Source organism: Phacochoerus africanus, chromosome 4 (assembly GCF_016906955.1).
Source record: "Phacochoerus africanus isolate WHEZ1 chromosome 4, ROS_Pafr_v1, whole genome shotgun sequence".
Classification (NCBI taxonomy): domain Eukaryota; kingdom Metazoa; phylum Chordata; class Mammalia; order Artiodactyla; family Suidae; genus Phacochoerus; species Phacochoerus africanus.
In genome coordinates this window covers 90,147,115-90,165,582 of record NC_062547.1, presented here as the reverse complement: position 1 = coordinate 90,165,582, position 18,468 = coordinate 90,147,115, and the positions used below count along the sequence as shown (strand labels likewise).

Here is an 18,468-nt window from a genome sequence, read left to right as displayed (position 1 = left end):
CAGCCCCCTAATTATAATTATGTACATTTAGGTTATTTCTAGTCTTTTGCAATTATAAATGATGCTTCAGTGAAAATTGTTATATGTATAATTTTGCACACAAGACCATATTTATAGAATAAATTCCTAAAAGAATTGCTACATCAGATAGTATGTGCATTTGTAATTTTCATTTATAAACCATATGGCATGAATTGCCCTTGCCAATATACCTTTCATTCATGATTCAGTGTTTGGTTCTGCATTTATGTAGATATGGTGAAAATGCTAGAACGTATGATAGAGACCCTGCATAATTACAGACCAGGCCCTAAGATGCAGAATATGGCAGTGGGAATTGACCTTAAGATTTGCAAAGTTACAGGAGAATATAGCTTTTGGCTGGACTACTAATGGAAGGAAGGGAGCAGGATGATTAAACAGTGAACAGCCTAAGGAATAGGGAATACACATTGTGGCTGGGTAATGGAAGAAGACAAAATAGAATAAAGAGAGAGAGAACTTGTTTGCCTAGATGCCACTGAAACACCTAAACAAGCCTGGTGTCCGTGAAACTCAGTGCAGCATAAAGTGACTCTTCATAAATAGCAGAAGAATTATTTCGAAAATGATTATTGACATTTAGAGATATTCTCTGGCCATTCTTCAGCCTCACCCATCATTAATACATGTTTACTTAAAAAATTAAACAACATGTCACTGCTGTGGCTTTGGTTGCACCTGTGGCATGGGTTAGATCCCTGGACCAGAAACTTTTGCATGCTGTGGGCATGGCCAAAAAAATTAAACTACATATATTAATATGATTTTAAAATGGAAGTCCTCCTTTATGCCTTTTTCCAGAGATAATAGTTTTCAGTTTGGTGTTATTTTTTAAAATATGCATACACCCAAATGCATGCATACATATTCATGCATTAAAAAAAAAAAGGAAAGGTTTATACTATGTGAATTCTTCTCCAGCCTTCCATTGTCTCCAGCTTAAAAAATCGACATAGATGGCCCTTTTTCCGTGTAGGTACATCTTATTCTTTTTAATGATTACACACTGTCCTGTAGTATTTAAGTACCAAAATTTATTTTACATTTGCTATTGGTGAATGTTTTTCTTGTTGTTTCTAATTTTTATTGTTTTTTTGTTTGTTTGTTTGTTTTGCCTTTTCTAGGTCTGTTCCCTCGGCATATGGAGGTATGGAGATTCCTAGGCTAGGGGTCGAAACAGAGCTGTAGCCACCAGCCTAACCCAGAGTCACAGCATCGCGGGATCCGAGCCACATCTGCAACCTACACCACAGCTCACGGCAACGCCAGATCCTTAACCCACTGAGCAAGGCCAGGAATCGAACCCGCAACCTCATGGTTCCTAGTCGGATTCGTTAACCACTAAGCCGCAATGGGAACTCCTAATTTTCATTGTTTTTGACAGTGCGGCAGTGCTATAGTTTTCTATAGTTTAGGGTTTTCCTGAGCATCATTCATGCTTTCTTTAAACAGCTAATATCTAGAGTAGTAATTATTTTGGAGGCAAAAAATATCATTCACTGTGGAATTATATTCCTATGTAGAACCATCTCTTCTTTGCAGATACATAAAACATCAGTTGTTGTTTATAGAGTATCTGTGAAAGGATGACTTTTGTGTTAACTTCAGTATGCTGGGCCAAAGTTTTAGCTGTTTCTGCCACGGACTTGCAATGTAAAGTGAAAAAAATGACTTTTATTCATGATATAGTGAAGAACATTTTGAGGATGAAAAAGATTTGAACTCAAATGTGAAGCATTTTGAGTTTCTGTAAGGAATAAACTGACATAATACTGGTTAAAATACAAATATGTTACTTTCAGACATCAAGACTCAAATATAAACCATGTAGGTATTTTCCTTGAGTATTTTATCTCCTGAAATAGCTGATAATTGGTTGTGGAAGTTGTGAAAGTGCAGGAGGGAGACTGCTTAGTTGCTGATGTGGTGCAGCAGGACTCATGTTAGACTCTGAGTCTAACCCTACTTCCAGCACAGTCTGGCATTGAGACCTAGTCCTTCTACTTTGACCCTTCTGTAGTCACCTCATATTCTCCTTTTTATTAAAAATAGTACTATTTGCTTTATTTCACAGTCATATTATGTATAGTCAAGGTGAACTGAGATGAAACGTAAGGATAGTGCTTTGGAATACTTGCTGTTCATATGCTTAAAACAATTCTAGGGGTTAGGGATATTAGAGTGTCTGGGGCACATCTGTGAGGTCCATTATTATGCTCTTTCAAGAAGACAACAATTAGTGAAAAAAATGGCAAGAGAAAAGATTGAAAGATATGGGTTTTTGACTAAATTTTAACTTTAGCAGGACATCAGAGTTTTATTTCTCATAAGACTCATTGTGTCACTCCTTTTTTTTCATGAAGCAAAAAGACAGAATATTGATCAACTGAAATTATCAGATAAAAGGTAGCATAGATATAAAAATTATTGATTGTTACTATTTAGGAGAATTAGAGTTAGGATCTGGCTTATATTTGTATAACATGTTCTGGTTCACTGTTTATACTTAAACTTTATAACTTCAAGTTCATCAATTCCTAGAATTTCACCTTTTAATTCTTTTTGAAAATGGCTATCACAAATTTAATTTTCTAATCTTTAAAAAATTTCTCTTTGTTTTTTGAGAGCACATTACTTGTCTCTGTCAGGGTTCCCCTTGATTTGTATTTTGTATACCTAAGAACTCTAAAAATGGTGTGGGTTTCAGTGATTTTTAAGCATTTAAGTTTCGCAGCTCTTAGATTTTTTTCTTTCTTTTTTAACATTTAGAGCTACTTTCTGAGTGTTTATTTTAAAACGTTTTTGTTTTTTATCCTTCTGGATTAAGAATTTCTAATTTCTTCAGTAGTAGGTGACAGAAAGGATTCCTTGAATTTTTTTTTTGAAATCTGTTACATTAACAATACTTAACTTCCTAGTATTGTTAAAGCCTTTTTTTTTCCCCCTTATTATCTCCACACCAGAGGCATATGGAAGTTCCTAGGCCAAGGGTCAAATTGGAGCTGCAGCTGCAGGCCTACATCACAACCACAGCAACCGGATCTGAGCCACATCTGTGACCTACACAGCTTGTGGCAACAGCGAATCCTTAATCCACTGAGCAAGGCTAGGGATCAAACTGCATCCTCACGGACACAGTGACAAGTCCTTAACCCACTGAGCCACATTGGGAACTCTGTTAAGGGCTTGTTGATTGGAGTATTGTTAAATAATTTTTAATTATTTAAAAAACTAGGGAACATGCTTATACATAAGGTTTGTTTGTTTTTGAAACTGGATCATTTTAGCTAAAATTATAACTAACTTCTTACTGTTTTCCTCCTCTCTTTACCCTCCTTCATTGCTTTGTTTCCCCTCCCCTCCTGTAGCATTTGCCACCTTCTACTTCCAAAATAAATACTTTTTTTTTAGTTTGTTTATGGTCTATCTTTTCTACTAAAATGTAATCTCCCTGAATGCAAAGAGTTTTATCTTTCCAGCTTACTGCTGTCTAGTGCTTAGAAAAGTCATTGTATAAATATCCACACAGCTTTCCAGTGTTTAAATTTAGTTTGTAAGGAGCATTTAGTTAGAACTTTTAATTTTCGATAGTATTGATCTTTTTTCCATATTTATTATAGTGAACACCAACTCATTTGAAATATAAATAATTGGAAAGTTAATATCTCCATCTTTTAAAAACTCTTATGCAAGATGTATGCCTTCTTACTCCTACCCTCTCAAATTAGGAACTTATTTAAAACAATCCTTAAAGTAAAAGTTAGAGTCTGTCATATTAAACCCAGTCTGTTGTAAATTTCTGGGCTAGTGAGGATAATTGATTTTCATATTGGAATTAGTAATGGTGATTTTGATGTGTCTTAGGGTCCTGAAATATCTACTGAAAACCTGGCTCAGTGGGAAGCAAATTCAGGAAATTAATGGTGGCATCTTCTCTCAGACTCTCTCATCAACAAATCACAGTGTTAAATGAATACCTGTAAAACTTGAGTAAAGAATAATATGAAAATGATTAAAATCTTATGTATTATCTTAAAATCTTAAATGGGAAAATAATGCTTTGTAATATGTAAAAAAAAAGTATTTTTAGGAAATTATTTAATATCTTTTTTATTCATTTTAGATAAGATGGGAAAAAAACATCACATTGGGGGAACCACCAGGATTCTTACATTCTTGGTGGTGGTAAGTATCTTTTATTCCATTTTTACTAGATTGATGATGCATTTCAGAAGACTCGCACTCTGCCTTTGATGGTTTCATGCTTCTCCTTTATTATTTTTCATTTTATGCAATTATTTTCTGAAAAGTAGCACTTAAGAAAATAAAAAACTCAAAACCAGCATTAATATTATTTAACTTAAAGATACTGCTCTTAAGCTAGAATTGTGACCGATGTGTGAAATCTACACTCTAAGTATGGTTCTGTATTTGTCACCTCTGGCTACCATAATAAAATGCCATAGACTCAATGGCTTAAAAACAAATTTTCTCACAATTCTGGAGTCAAGGAGTCCGAGACCAAGCTACCAAGCTTTGTCTGTTTCTGGTGAGAACTCTGTTCTTGGCTTGTCAATGGCTGCCTTCTTACTGTGTTCTCATCTAGTGGGGACTGGGGTGGAAGGGAAAGAGAGGGAACATGCACTAACTAGCTAAGTGGCTCTCTGGTGTCTCTTTTATAGGGACACTAATTACATCATGAGGGCATCACCCTTGTGACTTTATCTAAACCTGAGGATACTGAAGGTGGTGGTGGTGAATGTTTGGGAGAGAAAAGAATAGTCCAAAAGAATTTGAGATAATTCTGTATAGACTCAGAGATAGAACCATGTACACAAAGATTGTCAGTCAATATTAAAGGCCCACTTGATATCAGAACTTAGAAATTTTATTGTGGCACCAGTGTGTGCCTTTTCTGCAGCAGCAATTGTTAGTCTAGATATTTGCGCGGACAAGCTGGGGTTTTCTTCTTTTTTTTTTAAATTTTTTTCGGTTAGAAGCAATTCCTGTCTAGAATCGTATACACTCATCTCTCAGCATCTTATTTAAAAGAAAAAAAACAAAAGCTCTCTTCTAGTGCTATGCATGCGGTTTCCTTGATCCGTTACTGAATGCCATCATCTTTTTAATCTCTCTCCTGAAAACATGCTTTACTAGAAGTTCCGTGGTGAATGGAACCACACTTGGTCAGTTGTGGTTGTGGGTTTCCCTTGTTTGTCTCACATACATACATCAGGAACAGGTGCGGTCCTTGGGCTCACAGTTGTTCCTGAATTTGGAACAACGGTTCATTGCAGTTAAGCATTATCATTGTGCTGTTTTCCTGGGGTTACGACTGACCTCTTGTAATGTATAATATTATAAAAGACAGCTTTCCATTTTACATTGTATGTTTATGATATCTAGATCTAGACTGTAAATACTTAACTCTTTGCTAAATGTAATTGTATTTTTGTATCTGTTGACACCCTTACATTTTGTATGTTTCCACTTAGGTCTACAAAGTAGCATGGAAACCACTAAGTCTGTCCCTATTGGATTAATGAGCTACCAAAATGAGGATTTTAAGTTTTCCATTATAAAATTAATTCTATTTCTTGTACTTGTTTCTCTTTTACTCCATTTCTCATGAATTTAACCTAGTCTCATACTATTGGGGTTGATAATAACTCACGGAACACTTAGGCTTTTTGTTTCTGTCAGACTTTAGCTTTTTGGTCCTAGCTATCAGAAAGTGTTGTTCTTAAATCTGCTGTTGCTCTTCCTTTTTCTCTTGCTCTTAGATTCAGGGGAGCTCTTCCTCTGTGGTTTTGACATTTTAAGTAATTTTTGCTTAGCTGGAGATAGCAAAGAAATTGTAAATAATGGGCACAAAAATATTTTTAGGCTATATTTTAATTTAAATCTGTCACATGCAGGAGGTACATTATTTTTAATATTTAAATTTTTCTTCCTTAAAACTACTAATGTACCTTTTGAAAATGCCTACTTTATCGTATAAATCAGTGATTCTTAATGATTTTGAAGTTATGGGGTCCTCTGAGAACTAATGAAAAGCTATGGATCCTCTCTTCTAGGAAACTGCCCAGTTCCTAGATTTTGTGTAGCCAGCCATGACTGTGGGCTTTAAGTCCAGCAGAGAGGCCTGACATTTTTAAAAAACCATTTCAGAGGTCCCTTTAATTTTTTTAATTAAAACTTTATTTTTTAGAGTAGTTTTTAGTAAGTTCACTAATAAAATTGAGAGGGAGGTAGAGATTTCTCATGCATCTCCTGCTTCCACATGTGCAGAGCCTCCCTGCCTGTTATCAATATTCCCCACTAGAGTGGGACATTTGTTATAATGATGAACCTACATTAACATACTGTGATCACCCAAGTCCACAGTTCACAAGACAGTTCATTCTTGGTGTACATTCTGTGGGTTTGAACAAATTTAAAATGACATGTATCCATGACTATAGTATTGTACAGGGTATCCTCACTGCCCTAAAAATCTGTGCTCTGCCTCTTCATCCATCTCCACCATCCTCCACCCCTGGTAACCAGATGCTTTTATTACCTCCATAGTTTAATTGGAACCATACATTTTGTGGCCTTTTCACAATGGGCTTTATACATGCATTTAAAGTTTCTCCATGCCTTTTCATGGCTTGATAGCTCATTTATTTTAGTGTTGAATAATATTCCATTGTCTGGATGTACAGTGGTTCAGTTATTCATTTGCCTACTGGAAGTTTGCTTCCAAGTTTGCCAATTATGAATAAAGCTGTTAATAACATCTGTGTGTAGGTTTTTATGTGGTTGTAAATTTTCAGTTCCTTTGAGTAAATACCAAAGAGTGTAATTACTCGATCATATGGTAAAAATATGTGTAGTTTTGTAGGAAACTGCAAAACTGTCTTCAAGAGTGGCTCTATCATTTTGCATTCCCACCAGCACTGAATAAGAGTTTCTGTTGCTTCATATCCTGGCCAACATTTGTTACTCTACAGCATTCTAGATTTTGGCAGTTCTATTAGGTGTGTAGTGGTATCTCATTGTATTCATTTGCATTTTCCTGACAGCATGTGGTGTAGAGCATCTTTTCATATGCTTATTTGTCATCTGTGTATCTTTTTTTGTGAGGTTTCTGTTAAGGTCTTTTACCCATTTTTTTAATCAGGTTGTTTACTTATTGTTGAATTGTAAGAGTTCTTTATATATTTTAACATTTCTTTATCAGAAGTGTCTTGTGCATGTATTTTTTCTCAGTCTGTGGCTTGTCTTCTCATTATCTTGACATTGTCCTTTGCAGAAGTTTTTAATTTTGAAAAAGTCCAATTTAATCAATTATTTCTTTCATGTATCCTGCTTTTAATGTTATTTCAAAAAGTCATTGTCATATCCAAGGTTATGTAGGTTTTCTCCTAAATTAACTTAACAGGTGTTTTATAGTTTTACATTTTACATCTCCGTTTGTGATCTAATTTAAGTTAATTTTTGTGAAGGATTTCTAGAATCTAGATTCTTTTTTTCTTTTTTCTTTTTTTGGCATAGGGATGTCCAGCTGTTCCAGTACCATTTGTTGAAAGTACTGTCTTTTCTTCATTGTACTGCCTTTGTTCCTTTGTCAGAGATCAGTTGGCTATATTTACATGGGACTCTTTTCTGGGCTTTCTGTTCTGTTCCATTGACGTGTTGTATGTTCTTTACCAATACCACACTATCTTTATTACTGTAGATTTGTAATAAGTCTTAAAGTTGGGTTGTATCAGTCTTCCATTTTTGTTCTTATTTAATATTGTTTTGGCTATTCTGGGTCTTTTTCCAGTTCCATACAATCAGTTTCTCAATATCTATGAAATAACTTGCTGGTATTTTGATTATAATTGCAGTGAATCTATAGATCAAGTTTGGAAGAAGTGATATCTTGACAATATTGAGGTGCCTGACTTATTTATCCTTAACTTATTTAGAGCTGGGCTTCATAATCTGTTCTCTGGGTTAAGGATTCAGAACTGCCTTTTTTTCATGTTGCCTTTTTTTTTTTTTTTTTTTTAATTTTGACTGGGAAAACTTTTGCTGCCATTGAGGTCCAGATGATAGGATAACCTGGATTCTTTGAGAAGTTACTGCCTGCTCATTTGGTTAAGCTAAGGGTCCCTGTTGAATGAACCAGTTGCATTTTTATAATTTCTTCTCACTTCAGTTTTTCAATAGGATGTTTGCAAGTGGAGTTTTCCTGTTGCTTAAGCTTCTTCACCAAAAATTTACTGTACAAAATTATGCTGTGCCATCAAGGAAATAAGCAGTAGGAGAGATAAACAATTGATATTATAACTGAGGTATGTACTGGCTGTAATAGTGGTAGAGGAGGAATACTCATGTCAGCTTGAGAGAATTAGAAAAAGCTGCATAGGGAAGGTGAATTAGCTGATTTGAACATTGAGTGAGGGAAGGGTATTTTGGCCAAGGTGTAGTTAGAATGAAATCTCCAAAGGGGTGTTCATGTACCCAAGGAGTGACAGTTCTCTTGGATCAGTTGAATTGTAGCTGCAGCACTATGAAGTAATAGAATATAAGGCTAGAGACAGAAGCAGGAGCCAGATGATGAGTGCATCAAGGATTTTGGATTAAAAACCAAATATTTTAAATAAATACATGACATGATTAGGTCTGTGCTTTTACACACTTGATGTCAACATAGAGATGGATTGGAAAGGGTTAAGAACATAGGCAGAGTCTACTAACAGGGCAGTCATTATTGTTCAGTTGAAAGGTGATTAGGTGATGGATCCTAGGTAGTGAACAATTAGTGGGATAGATTGGAGGTGAATGAAGAAGTTCCCATGTTTTAGGTTTCAGTGGTGGGATGAATAGTGACACCATTGATGGAGTGAAGAAATAGAGAGCAATGGGTTCTGAAGAAAAGACCATGATTTAGCTTAGACAGGTTAAATTTGGAGATGCCTGTATCATATTCAGATAGAGATGCTCTCTATATGAAGTCAGAGATCTGGCTAATAGAATTGGACATGTATGTAGGTTGAGGTGAAAAGAGCGGGACAGTTTGAAGATGTATGAAAGAGCAATACACATGCACAGGAATGCAGAATAAAGTTCAGGAGAGATGAGGGGTAAAGGCCTTGGAGAGGAGGGCATTTTCTCCCTTTGGCATGGGATAGAGGAGTGCATGTGATTCTACTTTCTGGAACTGTTTTTCTCTTGTTTCTGGTGTGATTTCCCTTATCACTTCTTATTTCCCTGTTTACACCATTCCCTGTGCTATCATACTTCTTATGCTTCCCTCCCATGTTCCTTACATTTGCCTTGATTAAATCCCCCTTGAAAACGTTTTCCCTGTTTGTATGCTTTAATAAAAGTTTCCAGCTCTTCCATGAATTTCAGAAATACAAATGCCAAGAAACTTATTTCCTCTGAAATTAATGTCCTTTTCAATTTGCATAGTTTAAAAATAGTTTAATTCCTATTTAAAGTTTTAATGGCAGAAACTGTCTTATTTTGATTTTATTTATAAAACAACTTTTGAAATAAGTTTTGGCTCATGTATTTATATCCTGTAATTATATATATAATTATATACATATAATTGCAAAGAAAATAAGATTATTATGAGAATCCAGTTTCTTTCACCTGGCAGTAGGAAGTCAGATGTTGCAGCCTGCTGGCACGCTAATGATTTTAGAATCTAGTGGATGACATCAGGTGCAGCTAAGAATAACGAAACACCCATATGAAATAATAGCATTGGAATTAGTCAACAGGCTTACTAGAATGGTATAATATTTATAATGGGCATACTGGTTCTTACTCATCTTGTATGTCTTGCCTGTTGTAGGCATTGTGTAGCTAATTGTTTATTTGAATTGTTAAACAGCAATGGAAGATAGTGTAGGCAACAACTAGGGTAGGAGGAGAAATATAATCACACTGAGAAGGGAATGAAAAGTGTTAGCAAGACAGAAGGCAAAGGACAGAGGTATTCAGGCTATAGAGAAAAAGTGTAATGTGTCCAGGAGAATAGGAAAGGAGTGTGGATACAGAGGAAGATTTTGTGGGGAGAAGACATTAAAAAACTCGTGGAATCTTATGCTAAATAGAAAGGCTTAGAAAGGAAATTGAGGCAAATTTTACTTAGTTAATAAGAAAACTTTTAAAAAATGACTATTAAAAATGATAGCAAAAAATAAAAAAAAAATTTTTCTGACCACAATAACTCTGATACTTTTCTAGAATATTCTTAATACCTTTATACCTCTTTTAATAGTACTTTCGTGTAAACCATCTCTTTGTATCTACACAAAAAATCTGTAAGATATATAACAGGTAATTTCTCTATTTTACTTAAAAAAACTAAGGAACAGAACTGTGTGTTCAAAGTCAATCTCAGAGTTGGAATTAAAGTTTTCTATTGTAACTAGTGCTCATCTAAGTAAAAGATAATTATTTCTTAAACGAAACAGAATTTAGTAGCCCACTATTAATGACATTAGTCCCTTTTTGAGCATTATGAATGGCTAATTCCAGACAATAGATACAAATGTGACTCAGAAAAGTTATTATCTAAGTCCAGTCTACCTTGAGCTATCCATGGATCACCAGCAACTTTATGTAGGGTGAGGAGGTGGTTGCCATAGAATACTCAGAAAATGAGTTAGAGTACAAGCGCCAAAGGTAGGATAACTAAGGGCTTGCTGTCTTATTCAGGGCAAATATATATCTACTACACTCTTGTAACAGCTGATGGTGCTCAAACTGCTTGAGCTGTATAAACCTCCCCATACTTGGCATAAGGCATCTTGAAATAAGAAGTTTTAATGACATACTCATATTAGAAGCAAAATAATGTAAGATAAAAAGTTCAGGCCCAACTCTGCCACTAACTATGTGACCGTTAGTTTCCTCATCTATAAAATAATAATAAGAGAATTAAACACTGAATAGATGATGCTTAGTATATGATGATTTAGCAAATACTTATTAAATGCAAGCTATTTTGATGATACCTTAAACTATGAATTTGTTGCTAATCCAGGAGTAAGGGAGAATTTTATGAGGGCAGAACAAAATTTAATGTTTGCATTTTAAAAAGTATTAAGCAATGCTAAGGAATAATACAAGTACATATATATGGAAGCTCTAAGGTGATGAGCAAGTACATGTGCATTTCATGTAAAACTCTCATTAGCCTGGCAAATGGATAGTTTTCTTCAATATGGGTTGTAACATTCATTGATAATGTATTTGGGGGCCAGGCAATGAGAAATAACTTCCTTACTTGAACTTATAATGGCATGGCTTGCTCCTCAGGAAAAAAAAAATGTTTTCCTGAGGGTTCTTTTTTGCTTCTTCTTTAATTTTTATTTTCAAAGAGCCCTAAATCTGGCCATTGGTGTGAAAGTTATATAATTCTGTTAGCATCTCACCTTCTGGGACACATCTAGCATGTTTACCCACCCTTGTAGACTTCTCTGACACCCATTTTACTTTGTGTGTTCCCTAAAGATATTGACAGCCCAGCTAAATCACTGTGACACACATCCTCAGAATAGAAGGGAAAATTTCAGATGAGATCCTCAACTTGGGAATCTTACGGGTTTTTTGTTTTTTTAATTTAAGTAGAGGAATTATTAATAATCATAGATGATACAAAAACAAGACTTTAATACTTTGCAAGTTTTGCTTCCCTATGTTTAGTTTCTATCTTCTTCATCTATAAAGTGCTGACTTTTCGCTCATTTCTGCTTAGGAATTAAGACACTGTAAATCTAAAGCATTATTCATGATGATTAATCCACCACATTTCAAGGATAGTATTTTGGTTTCAAGCTTAATAGATGTAGGGATTAGAGAAATTGAAAAGCTCCTGAGCCTTCAGCATGTCAGGTTATAGAGAGAGGAAGTCTGTCTCTCTTGATTACTATAGCTTTATAATATAGTTTGAAATTGGGAGGTGTGATGCCTCCAGCTTTGTTCTTTCTCAAGATTGCTTCAGCTGTTCAGCATCTTTTGTAGTTCCATATGAATTTTAGGGTTATTTTTCCTGTGAAAAATGCCATAGGAATTTTGATAGTGACTGAATTTAATCTGTAAATTGCCTTGACTAGTGTGGACATTTTAACAATATTAATTCTTTCAATCCATGGCACATAGTATCTTTTTCCTTGTTGATGTCTTCTTCAGTTTCTTTCATCAGTGTCATATAGTTTTCAATGTATGTATAGATCTTTCACCTCCATTGCTCAATATATTCCAGGTTTTTTCCTTTTTTATGTAATTTTAAGTGGGATTGTATCTTAATTTCTCCTTCTGATAGTTCATTGTTAGTATAGATTCACTAAAACAAAAATCAAAACAGATATTTTGTATATTGATTTTCTTGCAACTTTACTAAATTTATTATTTCTAACAGTTTTTTTTAGTAGCATCTTTAGTAATTTGAGTCTTCTCTCTTTTTTTCTTAGTCCATTAGCTATAAGTTTGTTGTTTGTTACTCTTTTAAAAACTAAAAGTTGGTCGTAGTTCATTAATTTTATTTTTTTATTCTCTATTTCATCTTTGCTTACTTTGATTTCCACAAATTTGTGAATTTTTCAGTTTCCCTTCTGTTATTGATTTATTTGTAACTTCTTCCCATTGTGGTCAGAGAACATACATTGTATGATATCTATCTTTTTAAGTATATTGAAACTTAATTTGTGACCTAATGTATGGTCTATCCTGTAAAATATCCCATGTGCTCTTGAGAAGGATGTTTGTTTTTTGTTGGATAGAGTGTTCTGTTTGTGTTTCTTAGATCCACTTGATTTGTTGTCCTGTTTAAGCCCTCTGTTTCCTTGCTTGTGTTCTTGCTAGTTGTTGTATCCATTGTTGAGGTTGGAATATTGATGACTCTATTATTATTGAACTATGTTTCTCCCTTGGGTAAATGTCTTTAAGAGAATATATTTCTTTACCTTTATTCAAGGAAATTTTGTGTAGGTACTGTAGGATTGTTAGAAATACCATATATAAACTTATCCTGCTTTAGTAATTTGTTTTATTCATAATCATGTTCTTGTAAATTTTTGACTTCCTATTAAATCCATAAAGAGAAACTTAAAAACAGAAGTAGAACAATGCTACTATAACTTTTAGGGTATAAACCAATAATAAATTATTATTTTTCATCTTAGTTCATTTTGTAAGACAAACCTTTAAAAGTCATGTGGGAATAATATTTGAGAAAGCTCATGATATTTGCTAGGAAATTAAGGAACAAGAAGAGATTTTAAGGTATTTGTCATAATATTGCATATAATATTCTGTGATTAAATACAATTTAAAGACTACCATTATAAAATTTTGATTTTTAAGGGCCATGAAGTTCCTTAAGAACATGTAAATAAGAATAATTGCAATATATGGTAATTCATAACACTCCTGATCCAGGTGGAAAACTCTTAGCTGTATCCTGTATGTGTATGATTCTTATACTTTTTATCACAAAAAGGTCATAGGGAGACCAACTATAACTTTTATCTGCTTGTACTCTTCTACTATAGAAATTTAAGTTTATTTAACTTATTTTTATCTTTATTGTTTTCTTTGTATTCTTGCTTATTGTAGAAATTTAGTAAGGAAATAAATGCCAATACTGAATCTTTCATGTTTTTCACCTTTAAGAATAATATTATTTTACTGATTTAGTTATGTTATAAGGCTGACAGAATGTTACATTCTAGATTAGAAGAGAGAGATCCAGTCTAAATAAGACTGCAAAGGTCAAAACAAAGAGACCATTTCAGTATGCCAGTTTTTATTGTACCATTGTTCACGCTGCCCTCAGCCCAATGATCTACCTTAACAATATGCATACATTTTAAGCTTTTATGAAAGCTGATTGTAGTGTTGATATTATTAATAATATGCTTACTATAAGACCCTATGTTTATTTTATGTAATTTAATTTTCTCAACAACCCCATTTTATAGAGTAGGAAATTGTTTTCTATTTAAACAACTTGAGCTAGTAAATGGCAGAGCTGGCTTCTGTCTCAGATGTGCCCTATTCCCAAACTTGTGCTATTAACTACTTGATTTAGCCTGCTTTCCAATTCTATAGAGTGGGAAATGTGTAATAAAAAGTACCTGTTGATCAGTAAAATTGCCTTTCTTACCAGTACTTTCAGCCATTTGCTTTCCTGCTTTTTATTTATTTTTCTTTTTTTTTCTTTTATTTTCCCACTGTACAGCAAGGGGATCAAGTTATCCTTACATGTATACATTACATTTTTCCCCACCCCTTTTTCTGTTGCAACATGAGTATCTAGACATAGTTCTCAATGCTACTCAGCAGGATCTCCTTGTAAATCTATTCTAAGTTGTGTCTGATAACCCTGAGCTCCCAATCCCTCCCTCTCCCATCAGGCAGCCACAAGTCTCTTCTCCAAGTCCATGATTTTCTTTTCTGAGGAGATGTTCATTTGTGCTGGATATTAGATTCCAGTTATAAGTGATATCATATGGTATTTGTCTTTGTCTTTCTGGCTCATTTCACTCAGTAAGAGATTCTCTAGTTCCATCCATGTTGCTGCAAATGGCATTATGTCATTCTTTTTTATGGCTGAGTAGTATTCCATTGTGGCTGAGTAGTATTCCGAATCCAATCATCTGTTGATGGACATTTGGGTTGTTTCCATGTCCTGGCTATTGTGAATAGTGCTGCAATGAACATGCGGGTGCACGTGTCTCTTTTAAGTAGAGTTTTGTCCGGATAGATGCCCAAGAGTGGGATTGCTGGGTCATATGGAAGTTCTATGTATAGATTTCTAAGGTATCTCCAAATTGTTCTCCATAGTGGCTGTACCAGTTTACATTCCCACCAACAGTGCAGGAGGGTTCCCTTTTCTCCACACCCCCTCCAGCACTTGTTATTTGTGAACTTATTAATGATGGCCATTCTGACTGGTGTGAGGTGGTGTCTCATGGTTGTTTTGATTTGCATTTCTCTTATGATCAGCGATGTTGAGCATTTTCTCATGTGTTTGCTGGCCATCTGATTTTTAATGCCTTGTGCATGTACATTTTTAATTTCATTCCATATTTTAAGAAAATACATTGATTTAACAGGTGTTTAGAGTATTGGCCTAGAGATTGGACAACAAATTATCTTGAAAAAAATTCATTACACTTTTAAGAATAAAGTGTTACTACTTTATTATTTTGTGATTATATTAGTATGTTTTAAAAACTTTATTCTTAATGGGAAAGTTGTGAAAGTATTATAATTATTTCAATCATGTGTTTAAGTCATGTAAATAGGCAATTAAGAATGACAGTCTTAATTTTTTTAATTATATTTTTATTTTAGAAAAATCTAATTAGCATTTCTGAACGATGGCTAGTTTATACCCTATTATTGCTTGAAGAGCTTTACCTGAATTTAAGTCTTTCAAATAAATATTTGTCCTGAAGTAGAAGACATATTTTGTGTTAGGAATATTTGTCTTCTATTTTTAGAATTATAATATCTCATTTGGCATTAAATGTTTTTCTTAATGTTACCATAATTACTCTTTTAGTGTCTTTTGGGATCTCTACTGTGCAGCTCCAGAAAGACGGGAAACATGTGAACATTCAAGTGAAGCAAAAGCCTTCCATGATTATGTAAGTTACTATATAATTTTTCTAGGTTATATTGTCAGTTTTCTTTTTGATTATTGTTCTTGGAAAATGCATTGGACCATCCATTTTTTTCCTTTGGTACTTAAGAAATTACTCTTTTCTCCCTTGGAAAATAGGTTCATAACTTTAAAAGTGAAATACAAATGGTGTGTGAATCTTAGGATAAGAGAGTAGTCCTGACTCCAAGCTATGAAAGGTATTTCTTAATCGTTAAGGATGCTGTGTTTGTGAAATTTCAGATATAAAAATTAAATAGTAATTATTTATTCCGTAAGAGTCATCATAAGAATTCTATAAATGAAAAGCTCCTCTTCTTCATATACTATTTTTAAAATATATAGAAATAGTACATTATTCTCTTTTTGCCACTTTTAGTTACACATCTTAAGGCTAAACATCCCCTTCACTGAATTCAGTTCCATAAGTAAATTTATTGTGAATTAAAGGAAATTCAAAGTAAGAGAGCCAAAGATTCTGTGCAAAACTGAAAATGGGAATTAAAAATATTTTTTAAGGAAGAGAAGTAGACTGTTCTTGGCTAGGTGATATATATTGAGTATTTCTTTAGAAGAACTGCAAATATCATTTTAGAGAGTTGATGGTATCAGAAAGTTAAACTGAGAAAAAGAAAAGGAAAAAAAAAGGTTGGGGGTAGATTTTCTTTTGGGCAAAATGGCATTTGAGAATGCGCTTATATTGAGAAGCAGCTGGGAAAACAGTATGGTTGCAGAATTGACCATAAAAGACTTACAGATTGAGTTTGGCATGGAGGAAAAGCAGTTTCCTTGGGTTGGAGGAAGAGGAATTGTGCCTGGATCCTGAGGAAATACCTGATAGTAAGTACCTAAAACTTCACCAGAGGATTACATGTTTAGTTGGTAGAAGGGAGGTATCATTCTGTATAATAGCTTTAAAAAACAGAACCAGGGCTCAAAAGGGAAAAAGAACGTGTTCTTCCAAAAGAAATCCTTCAGCCTTAGAAGTAGGTAGAAGAATTAGCTAGAAGAATTATCACCCCAAGCGTAGCACAAGGAAGAGTGCAGACTTAAGAGAAGTGAAAATCTTGGGCATCTGGCAGGGATTGTGTAAATACTTTAAATGTGTACTAAACTGATTAAAGCAAGACTGCTTGTGATTACTTCATTGGATATTGATTGTTCTCATAAAGCTTGCTGTGTACTAAACAGTAGCTCTTGGGGACAAGGTGAGTGAGAGGGATGCTACTGCCTATAAAGAAAAAGTACAGAAGAGGCAGACAAGTCAGGGCCCAGGACATAGTATTTATTTGAACAATCTAGTTTTCCTTTTTCAGCCTTGGGTGATAGCTGTAAAGTAAATCAGAGAACCAGTCACAAAGAGTGTGAAGATTCTGGCTAGAGTGAGATACCCAATCTCATCTATTATATCAAGAAAGACAAGCCTGGTTTTGATCTGTCAGTCATAGGAAAAGTTTTTTAAATAACCACTAATTTTGACAACTAGATGGCATTAGATAGTACCAGTGTTCTCCTGTAAAGAACATAAAATATTTGTGGATCTACATCTTAAGAAATTATTCATGTAAGTGCTTTTTCAAAATTCCATTGTATAGAAAGGTACAGCCTACTGTTCACCCAGGGAGATATTATAGGGAACATGGAACTAATTTAGTACCTCCTTATTAGAGGTATTAGATAAAACATCATTGTCATAACCATCATCATCATAATCATTTTGCATTCATAAGGCATTTTCAGTATTTTAGAGAATGCTCATATTTATTAGCTTTAGAAACCCACTTAAATATTTCAAGGTTTCTGAAAATGAGAAAATGAGCATTGGCCAGATGTAGGAATAAAATTAGAGTAGATTTTATCAGAAGAATAATCCTTTACCATATAATATGGTCCTAAGAAAATGTAGTTTAGAAAAAATTTAAGTATTTGGATTTTAAAATTTGTTATGAATTAGCACATATTTTATCAGATGTTTCAAATTTTTATCTTAAGTATTAGTTTTAAGAGATTTGGGAGTTCCCATCGTGGCTCAGCAAAAACAAATCTGACCAGCATTCATGAGGACATAGTTTTGATCCCTGGCCTCGCTTAGTGGATTAAGGATCTGGCATTGCCATGAGCTGTAGTGTAGGTTACAAATGTGGCTCAGATCTGGCATTGATGTGGCTGTGGTGTAGGTCAGCAGCTACAGCTCCGATTCGACCTCTAGCCTGGAAACCTCCATATGCTGTGAGTACGGCCTTAAAAAGACAAAAAAAAAAAAAAAGATTTGATTTCTTAGACAGCATTTTTATTATACCGTATAAATAAGCCAATTTATTATTTTTTATTTGGTAACACATTTTTTAAAATGAAAGTTGCTGGAAAGATGAAGTTTGACTTACATAATTTTGTATAGCATTTGGAATTTTAGAAATATGTGTATTTTCTTTAGCACACCTCTGTGGTGGTTAATTTTCATGGGTAGGATTTCTTGAACTTCTGATAATAGGCAGTTTATGAAAATGATCAACATAGTTCATGTTTAATGTGTAGATTTAGAAGTTTGAAAGACTCAGGGAAGAAAATAGGAAACAGGAACAAACAATAAGATTTTGGTACATTTTTGTCCTCTTCTTTGTTAATGTTAGTCAACTAGGAGCCATTTCTAAAATAGTGATTAATATATGTACCTACTGAATATCAAGTTAGTTCTTAAGGAAGCATTATGAAAAATACTTTATTAGCTGCATCTTTAGAATAAAGAATATTTGCATATATAA

The 18,468-nt window shown here is 34.0% G+C and overlaps 1 protein-coding gene across 5 annotated transcripts in view; it reads left to right on the top strand.

Moving 5' to 3' along the window:
• Window positions 1–18,468, top strand: part of SSBP2 (single stranded DNA binding protein 2) — a 310,607-nt gene that overhangs the window by 96,831 nt on the left and 195,308 nt on the right. For all 5 annotated transcript variants that reach the window (XM_047778217.1, XM_047778218.1, XM_047778214.1 and 2 more), the window contains exons 3-4: window positions 4,166–4,227; window positions 15,608–15,692. In XM_047778217.1, coding sequence (XP_047634173.1) covers window positions 4,166–4,227; window positions 15,608–15,692 — 147 coding nt within the window. The remainder of the gene's footprint in view (window positions 1–4,165; window positions 4,228–15,607; window positions 15,693–18,468) is intronic.